At 44.2% G+C, this 10538-nt stretch overlaps 1 protein-coding gene and 1 non-coding gene across 2 annotated transcripts in view; both read left to right on the top strand.

Moving 5' to 3' along the window:
* The window catches only part of LOC106815463, a gene marked incomplete at its 5' end in the record, with an annotated part of 17948 nt that extends 16256 nt beyond the window's left edge, over positions 1-1692 (top strand). Inside the window, one exon of the mRNA XM_014819923.1 lies at positions 315-1692. Within this exon, the coding sequence (XP_014675409.1) occupies positions 315-1025 (711 nt within the window). The remainder of the gene's footprint in view (positions 1-314) is intronic.
* A 457-nt stretch (positions 1693-2149) lies between these two features.
* Positions 2150-2222, top strand: Trnav-aac. Its single transcript has one exon. It is a non-coding gene; the product is annotated as a tRNA-Val (tRNA).
* The last annotated feature ends 8316 nt before the right edge of the window (positions 2223-10538 follow it).

The following is a 10538-nucleotide window of genomic DNA, read 5'->3' as shown; positions in this document are numbered from 1 at the left end:
TCCATCCATCCATCCATCCATCCATTCATCCATCCATCCATCCATCCATCCATCCATCCATCCATCCATCCATCCATCCACCTATCTACCCATCCATCCATCCATTCATCCATCCATCCATCCATCTATCCAACCATCCGCTCGTCCATCCATCCATCCATCCATCCATCCACCCATCCATCCATCCAACCATCCATCCATCCATCCATCCATCCATCCATCCATCCATCCATCCATCCATCCATCCAACCATCCATCCATCCATGACTGACTTTGTCTGTACTGCTGTACTACTGACTTGTATGCTTTCTCAGGAGCATGCGACGCGAGGTCACATGGTGTCGGCAACCACGGACGAGAAGCGCAGCAGTGCACGCCATCTGGTGGCCATACTGCTCCACTGGGAGCCAACGTCGACGCTAACGCCACCTGCCGGTGAAATCCTGCGTGGCGAAGCGTCGACGGAGAACGCCGCGCCGCCGCTGTCGATTCCCGGTGTAGAGGGCGCCGCTGAAACCATGACAGGTCGACGCACACTCCCGGACGTCACGACCGTCGTCGTCGCCATCTTGGAGTGGTTGCTAGGCGACGCGCACGCGACGCTCAGCGACAAGTGTGCCGTGCTGCGCTGGACGATGAGTCTGCTTTGTCTTGTCGCCGCGGCAACATCAGCGGTTGCCCACGACGACGACCTCCTGTCGCGACTCCTTCGTCTCTACCCAGAGATTGTCGCCGATACGGCGGAGCCAGCAGATGGCGCTACTAGACACAGCGCCAGTGCTTCGAAGCCAGTAGGTGGCGCAGCTGTAGATGGCACCGGAGTCCCACAGCCAGTAGGAGGTGCTAGCCTGCAGCCGCCACTAGATGGCGCCACCGTGGACAGCACCGACGCGCGTCTGAGAGTGCTGGGGAACTTTCTGAGGATGCTATTGGCTAGCGGAGACGCGTGGGAGGACGGGCGGCGAGGCGTCGTCACGGAAACGTGGCTCATGGCTGAGAAGGTCGCGAGCGTCTGTACGGCTTGAGCGGCGGGCGTGACGTTGTAAACTCGTGAACATCACGTTCGTAGCGCGCGAGACCAGACTGATGTTTCAGTGACTGACACAGAGTCTTAGGTTGTTAAGGGAGACCCGGATCCATTCGAAATAGAAGCGAAGGGAATATATTAATTCTGCAGAATAATTACTAGGAAAGTAATATTAGGAGTAAATTCATTTTATTATAAAACCATGTAACTATAGAACCCGTTGTAAACAATTACGACAACTTGTATTGTACTGTATTGTATTGTACAAATACGTGACAAATTGTCTTTGTCACGAGCTATATTTTGTTAGTTGCTCTGGCTTGTCACCAGGTGGCAGCAGGTGACAAGAGCCACTGACAAGCAACAAGCAGCTTTGTTCAGCTTGACAAAAATGTTTAGACCGCGGTTGTCGAAACTTGTTAACAGGTTATAATTACATGGATATATTAGAAAATGAATTTAATTACTCCTAATATTATCGTGATATGGCTGATGAATGTATATTTCATGGTTATTTACTTTGGTTGAAAGCTTGAGCGGCCGAATGAAAGCTTGCCCGGAAGTATCGATTACAAGATCGATTCAATGTCACAATCAAGATTCGCGCGATGTGTGTGTCGACATATTTTGTACCACATGTTTGTTAAAAAAACGTTGCCTTAAAATTTCTTGTTTTATTGTCGTCTGTTAATGGTACACGCAAATTTCACGTCCGATTTATGTGCAGTTTTTATTAGAATCTGTATAGCAATGATGATGTACAATGCTAAAGAGCTTTCACATATACATCTGACAATAATGACATTGATTTCCATATATAACACGCACGAGTGACAATGTCAATGCGTCATATCGCGTCATATATCTTCTTTTGGTGTAACTGGTAAGCTGCATTATAAAACGAAACCCAATAACAGATAAAAATATGAGGTACCGTGTAGCAGTGGAACTGAAGTATATTCGGAAACAGACTAATAGTATATATGCTTATTAGCAAATTACCAATTTAATTAACTAAGTCATTAAAAGTTAAAACAACAAACTACACTGTAATACCAAAAGCAAGCATTAGTATTGGATTGAGAACATTTTAAGTGAATAATAAGAACGTATTTTAGCTAAGTTCCGATAGTGTAGTGGTTATCACATCTGCCTAACACGCAGAAGGTCCCAGGTTCGAAACCTGGTCGGAACAAGTGTTTTTCTTTTTGAAAAATATTCTAATTTCTATTCTAAATGAATATTATCTTGTAACCCGTGGTAGCTTTTATTTTTAATGCATTTTTTATTATTGCGCGAGAGTTGTAATCTAGTAGTAGGTTACGCGAGGGTTGTTAGCTGTGTGTACCACATTATTTATGCTGGTAAATAAATAAATTATGTTACGCAACTTACACGACCGTGCTATTTTGACTGAACATACCTAGTCAAACGTGCGTTAACATATATATTGTATATTATTTAAAAAAAACTTCTATCTAGACTTCTCTCTGATATTCGAGGGAAAAGGAAAGGGTAATGGCAGAACATTACGATAAACATAGGCGATAACGATGGCAATATCACGACCTTTGTTTGACATATGACGTCACAACATGGCAGCCACCATGTCTTCTGAATGTTCTGTGAGTATTGTCCAAATCATTTCATTTCTTGATTGTTCGGAACATGTAGCTAGTTTAGATTGAGAAATCGCGCGTGTTTCTTATATATACGCTACTTGTAACCGATTCCTGGAAATATGGGCCTAGCAATACGGTTATCTTTAAAATAACAGTACTGTGACTCTGACACTGTGTGTTACTGACCACTGTTGTTAATGTTAGTGTTACTGTTAGCGCAAGTTGCACTGCAACCTCTCCTCAGCTCAGGCTTCCGCATTCGCGCATTGATTTTAGCTTTACATCAACATCATAGATTCATAGGGTCTCAAAACCATTTTGGAGCGCAGACCATAACATGTGATAATAACAACTACCATAAACCATAAATAACAACTGATGTAGGCTTTTTGTCCACTGTACTGTAGCATTTTCACTTTGACCATTGACCAACTGCCCCACAGAATAATAAATTATATCAGATTCCTAGCTCTAGTAACTATAGCCCGCGTACAGTTGCCGCTGTGCTATAGAACCAGCCATTAGGGATGCGCGGGACCAACTTAGTCGCGCTAATTCGCGACTATAAAGCGTCTGTGGTAGGCAATTAATGCCTCTTATCCGAAGTGAATATGCCTTAAGTTATATCCGCTACTAAAATTTAACCTCTAACTATCGTTGAAATGGTCTACTTGCGATATTTCTGGTGAACGAACATTCGATTTGCGAATTTCAAATGGCCATTTTTGGTGGGGCTGCAGCAGGCCAGCAGCGCCAGTGAGCGGGAACTATGTATTTCCGCACGTTGAGGGGTGGGCGGGTTGGGTTGGTGCTGAAGCAAAAACATTGTTTGTGTCAAGTAACAAATTGAAGCGATCAAATAAGATTGTAATATTAGTTTTGTCATGAAAGATGAACAAATTACTATTATAATTTGTTAACTTGACAACAACAATGTTTTTGTCCACAACCAACACAACCCGCCCACCCTCAACGTGCGAAATAACATAGTTCCCGCTGCTGGCTAGAGTATGTTGGTCCGAGCATTCGTAATGGCTGGTCCTATAGCCCAGCGGCAACTGTACGCGGGCTATAGTTACTAGAGCTATCAGATTTCCTGAATGAATAAAATTTGTGCATACTCATTACAGATTACTGATTATGCTGCTGGTACTGATTACTGCACTGAGTCTACGTTCTAGAACTAGTTGCTGTTAATTTTGGAGGGCGATTAAAATTGATGAAAGCAGTCAGAAAATCTCAATGTTTAGCAAAGCCAACGGCTTTCAGTGAAGTACTATCGATTATATCCTGCTTGTTGTTGCATTGATAATAACCCAAATAAAGAAATTGAAGATAAACAAATTACACATAAAATCAAGAGGTGTATAAAGTTGCATAAAAGAAAGAATGATAAAAGAAATCTCACCAGCGAACACAAGAAAACGTCAAAGTTCGAATAGATATAGTGTGAAAATAATCTAGTTGCGAGGTTTAGATAATATATGGATTATATCAATTGTTACTATTGGGCTGGAATATCCATAACTACCCATATCGTCTATATCTGATACCAAGCTGGCAATATTCGTGATTACTCATAGTGTATCCGTGGATACTAGGCTAATGTATCCGTCGGTTACTAGGCTAATGGACCCATGGTTACTAGGCCAATGTATCCGTGGTTACTAGGCTATATGTCTCCGTGGTTACTAGGCCAATGAATCCGTGGCTTACTAAGCCAATGTATCCCGGATATCTTGCATGTGTATCCATGGTAACCTCGGCGGGAACCGTCCAGCCGATTTCCTCGGCAAAAAAAGTCAGATTGTGTCTGCATGCGCCTCGCGGGGGAGGGGGGGACGTGGAGGCGGGTCGCAGGTCAGGGGTTGGGTCCAGGTAAAAAAAATACACTGGAGCGATGAGCGATTCGCTCTCAAACTCCGAAATCGCTCCCGCGAGGCTCAAATAGCTCCGTAAAATTTTTGACGAGAGAGCTATTTTTCCACAGACTTAAAAGGACTCCCGTGAAAAAAAAAGTTATTTTTTCCCCTGTTGAGTCGTGGCGTACTCAGGGGTCGGTCGCAGGGTCAGGTAGTGGGTCGCATCGCAGGGCGTCGTCATCATCATTGGTAGGGTCCCTGATACAGAGAGTTGCCGCCATGACGAGTCGAAAAAACTATCGGTCACGTTGTCGCTAGACGACATGTTGTTTCCAATAGATACGCACGGCTATGGGCGGTAAGAAAGTGTACAATATAAACTATCATATGGCGCGAACTATTTGAGTTACATTTCTAGAAATCTAGATACACATAGACACGTGTCTTAGCTATAATCTCTGTAAATTTGAGTTTTTTGAAGCATGATTAGTCTAATTAATTACTACAGACCATTGTACAGCGTATCCATACAACGCTGTACTTAAGCGGCAGCGTGTGGATACATTTGAAACAACATGGAGTCAAATCCTGAGTTGGCGCGGCAACTCTCTGTATATAGGGACCTAATCATCGTTCCCTCACGTTTCTCGGCAGCCCTCTAAGATGAACGGCGACGCGGCGATCTCTCTTCCGCCCTCGCTGAGCTGCAGCAGGAAGCTGAGCGAAGAGGAAGCCAAGACTCGAGCAATGAGACGCGCGCCTCGAAAGCGCCGCGAGGACAAGAGCATCGGTAACGGAACCCTATTAATTACAACGCTCTAATTAGCGATCGTAGCGATCGGCTACCCGGTTCGGCAGTTGTTCGATAAATTTATGTAATTCAATATTTTTTTGATGAATTTATTATTATATTATATTATTATTATAACTATTCTTATTATTATTATTATTATTATTATTGTTGTTATTATATAATAGGTCAGACCTCCTATGAACATTAATCTCGTATTGATTAGTGAGAGCGCGAATCGTCGTGGTAACGGCTTTGAATATATAATCGCTGGCTTGTTAGCGGGTGCTTAGGCGGCGGATTATTGACGTGATGCTGTCAGTGTGCTAACAGTCAGACTGTCGTCATTACTGACATTTATTGACAGATGATGGATAGAATGCTCGAAAAATATCCATCGATCTGTCGAAATATAACAGATGATTGATAGAACCCCCTGGAAAAATATTGATCGATCTGTCGAAATATAACAGATGATTGATAGAACCCCCTGGAAAAATATTGATCGATCTGTCGAAATATAAATTTGTTATAAATATGCATTGTGAGAATTGAATTGAATGTCAGGAGTTAAATCGTTGAATTCGACAGTCAAATTCAGTTATTGAATCTGATTATTGAATTCAATCGTCGATTCCTGAATTTGAGAATTGACTGATAGTCCTACTGTTGACATTCAATAACCCATGTGAATCTCGATATTAAATAGCAATACCCAAATTCAGATATGAGTCCTGTACAGTATAGATTCTATAGAATGTACAGTATAGCTGCCTAGTATAGAATGAGCGAAACCCGATTAGGCCAAAAGAAAATATAGGTGTGGTTACGGTTTCCCGACCGACCCTATTTATTCCCAGCGACCCTTTAACAACTTTTATTGTCAATTTTCTTTAAAGTAAAAAAAAAATAAAATAAATAAAAATAAAATAAAATATGAATTGGACAATTCCTGCTTCAAAAGGCACAACACACATCCTTCGGACATGGTTCGTAAATAAAATATTTCAAGAAAATAAAATGTTTTCCCTACCTACCTACCCTATTTTTTTCGGCATGTACCAGTAACCACACATATATTTTGTTTTGGCATAATATGCTGTGATGATCGGCTGTGGGACGTGTATAGCAGTGAGAAGCGGAATGTATGCAGGGATACTGGCTGCGATGTCGTCTCTGTGAGGCAAGGCAGGTATGCTGAGAGAGAGAGAGAATCAATAGAATGAGACCGTAGCATCTGCTTATGCATGCATACATGTACACACGTATGTTCGTAGCATACACATACGTGCGTGCGTGCATGCGTGCGTGCGTGTGTGCACGTGTGTTTGAGCACATCAGTGCACATTCATGTGTGAGTGTTCACATGCGTGGTGATACTCTATAAGTATGTGTGTATATATCTACAGGGTGCGAAATTAACGGGAATCCGGAGTCAAATACTCCCTGATTTACTGTCGGACTCCCTGATTTCACAATTATGCAGGAGTCCGTGTGACTCCCTAAAAATTCTCCTATGCTAACTAGTTCGTTCCGGAGCACGGCCTCGCGGAATTACTGAATTTTTTCAGTTAATGTCCAAAGAAAATTTGGCAGACGTGCAACTGCATGAATCTTAAAAATAAGCACACGTGCGTTATTGTTAATATCTTGAATTTTGAACCTCAGACTGCGGACTCCCTCATTTTGCTGCGGACTCCCTCTTTTTGAGGGTAGGGAGTTCGTCGTTGGACTCTCTTGTTCAAAAGTTAATTTCTACCCCTGTGTTTGCATACATACCACATAGTGCATATATATGGGTAACTACAGGTACTGTACATGTGTACCTGCGGAGGTAGTGTACAATGTACATCTCCCCCATGTTACGTAGTAGACGTTATGTGTTTGTACATGTGTACATGTAGATTTCTTCATCCTTGCATTCACGTATGTTCGTGGAATACATGTGCGCGCCACTTGCCATACGTGAGACACGTGTGAGACACGCGTGAGACACGTGTGAGACACGTGTGAGACACGTGTGAGACACGTGTGAGACGCGTGCGAGACACGTGAGAGACACGTGTGAGACATGTGTGAATCACGTGTGAGACACGCGTGAAACATGCGAGAGTCACGCGTGAGACGTGTGAGACGTGTGAGACACGTGTGAGACACGTGTGAGACACGTGTGAGACACGCGTGAGACACGCGTGAGACACGTGTGAGACACGTGTGAGACATGCGTGAGTCACGCGTGAGACGTGTGAGACATGTGTGAGTCACGTGTGAGACATGTGTGAGACACGTGTGAGACATGTGTGAGACACGTGTGAGACATGTGTGAGTCGTCGGCGTCATTGCGGCGTGTTCGATGTGTCATGTGTCACGTGCTGTTCGTTTTCCGTTTCAGAGCCGGGCGTGAAGGTTCCAGGTGAGAACGCGTGCCTTTCCGTTCATGAACAACGACGCATGCGCAATGCATGACACAGAAGCTGTTCACTTGTTCCCTCGCAGCCTTCTCCGCCACGCTCGCTGAATCCTCGTTATTCCCTGTTCCTATGCCCGCCTTACATCGCTATCCCTGTTCCCATGGCTGCTTTTCCTCGTTGTTCCTGTTCGTACGCCTTCCTTCCGTGGTTATCCCTTATCATGCGCTTGCAGTTCCTTGTTATCTCTGTATCTATACATGTATCCTATTGTTATTGTGGTTCCTATATGTCTTTATTCTATTATTATCCCTGTTTCTATGCCTGTATCTTTGTTATCTCTGTTTCTATGCCTCTTTCCTATTGTTATCCCTCTTCCTGTGGTTATCTACTGAAATATCCTCGAGTTCAATCGTCTTTCCACGCATCCTTGATCCTACAGTTGCTCTCCCGGACTCATCCTGGTTCCTGTGCTCACCTCTAACTCATTCATGTTTTTGCTGTCCCTTCCGAGTCATCTCTCTCTTTTAAAGTGATTACGTCACCGTAAATAGTAAAAATAAGAAAAACATTTATACTTTTTCACAAAATGTAAGTAATTCTGTTCACTTTTTATGGTTAAATTGCTGCATTATACTTCCTGTTTTACTATCTTGTTCGATGTGAACATACACTCGTGACTCATACATAGCCCATAGCAAGCAATTAATGTCAGGAACACAATATCAAATCGTCCAGGTTTTTTGGATTTTTAACTAGTTGAGAAACAATCTTATCAGGTAAGAATTTGACGATACGTTTAATCCCATTAGTTCTTACTTTTAATGTAAAAAAATGGCAACACAAATTTTGTGCAACGAAAATTCGTGACGTAGTCAATTTAAGCCTACCGCAGACCTGCGACTTTTTCATGCAGCTCGACAGCGATTCTAGAAATGTGCTAGCGCTGTGAAATTGCTACGTTTGCGGGAACGTGCAACTGCAACCCGTAGCGATTCTGGTCGCTTGCGACGAGTTGCAAGAAATCAAACCGTTTCGATTTTGAGCTCCCAGTCGCTCCCAATCGCTCCCAAATTGCTCTAGAAATGCTTCGAAATCGCACGTGTGCGCACTCGCGGCGACACATCGACCGATCGCTTGCGGTTGCAGGTTGAAGCGACGAGCAACCAAAGCTTAAATTGACTACATCACGAATTTTCTATGGTAAAATTTGTGAAAATTTTGTTGCCATTTTTTTACATTAAAAGTAAGAACTAACGGGACTAAACGTATCGTCAAATTCTTACCTGATAAGATTGTTTCTCAACTAGTTAAAAATCCAAAAAACCTGGACGATTTGATATTATGTTCCTGACATTAATTGCTTGCTATGGGCTATGTATGAGTCACGAGTGCATGTTCACATCGAACAAGATAGTAAAATAGTAAATATAATGCAGCAATTTAACCATAAAAAGTGAACAGAATTACTTATATTTTGTGAAAAAGTGGGAATTTTTTTTAAATTTTTACTATTTACGGTGACGTAATCACTTTAAGTTTACCTTCTATGCCAGTACACAGCGTCTTCTCACCTCGCAGGCCATCCCGTGCTCCCGTTGTGCATGCGTTCTGAGCTGCTCCGGTTACGGATGTGCTTAATTACCGTCGTCTCGTTACCGCTTCACCGCAGCATCCCGCGGTTAATTGGCGATGACTCTGTCACTAACACCGCCTCCCCCCGTCGTCATTCTTGCTTGCTCCCAGACTCGCGTCACGCCGTGTGTGTGTGTGTGTGTGTGTGTGTGTGTGCGCGCGTGCGTGCGTGCGTGCGTGCGAACGCTCCACACACGCAGCTTCTCTCCCAGAGCCCTCTTTCTCGTTCCCGCCACTGGCTCTGTTTTCGTATGAATGTCCTCCTCCCCAATGCTGCTTTCTCCTCCTTCCCCTCCTCCTTTCCTTCCTCCTCCTTCCCCTCCTCCTCTTTCCCCTCCTCCTTTCCCTCCTCCTCCTTTCCTTCCTCCTCCTTCCCCTCCTCTGCTGTGCCTCCTGCGCTTCCACCTATTCCTTCGCCTCTGCTCTGCCCTCTGCTTTTCTGCCTCCTCCTCCAGCTCCTCCTCCTCTTTCTCCTCTACCTCCTCCTCTGCTCTGCCTCCTCCTCCAGCTCCTCTTCCTCCTCCTCTTCCTCCTCCTTCTCCCCCCTCCTCCTCCTCCTCCTCCTCCTCATCCTTCTCTTCTCCCTCCTCCTCCTACACCTCCTCCCCCTCCTCCTCCTCCTCCTACTCCTCCTCCTCCATGTTCATTTCTCTCCTCGTGAAATATAACAGCCGGTTTTATTTTGGCGAGTTTGCTTAATAATAACAACTTCATTTTTAACTCGTGTGTGCGGGGCGATGCGGGTGCATCTGTGTCTGTGTCTGTGTGTGTGTGTGTGTGTGTGTTTGCGGGCGGGGCTTGGGTGTACAGCATTGCATTGTGTATGGGGGTGGCAGGGTTCTCCAAGAGCACTTATAGCCTGGCGGCCCGCCAGGCCATCGTCGAGCCCCGCCATCCTAAAATGCACCCGCCACTCTAAATATCATAGCCCCCGGACCCCCCTAGCACGCAAACCGCCTTCGGCGATTTGCAACTAGGACCGTAAAGGCAGCCCCCGCCATGCTATAATGAAAAAGCTTGGAGAACCCTGATATATATACGTTTACACATATCAAGAGCATGTATAATATACATGACATGATGATCACCATACGTATTATAAGTTTATAGGGTGCGAAATTAACGCGAGTCCGGAGTCAAATACTCCCTGATTTACTGCCAGACTCCCTGATTTGACATATGCAGGAGTCCGTG

The sequence above is a fragment of the Priapulus caudatus genome, unplaced genomic scaffold (assembly GCF_000485595.1).
Source record: "Priapulus caudatus unplaced genomic scaffold, Priapulus_caudatus-5.0.1 Scaffold1120, whole genome shotgun sequence".
Classification (NCBI taxonomy): domain Eukaryota; kingdom Metazoa; phylum Priapulida; class Priapulimorpha; order Priapulimorphida; family Priapulidae; genus Priapulus; species Priapulus caudatus.
The sequence above is the reverse complement of the archived record's forward strand: the minus strand, read 5'-3'. Positions and strand labels throughout refer to the sequence as shown.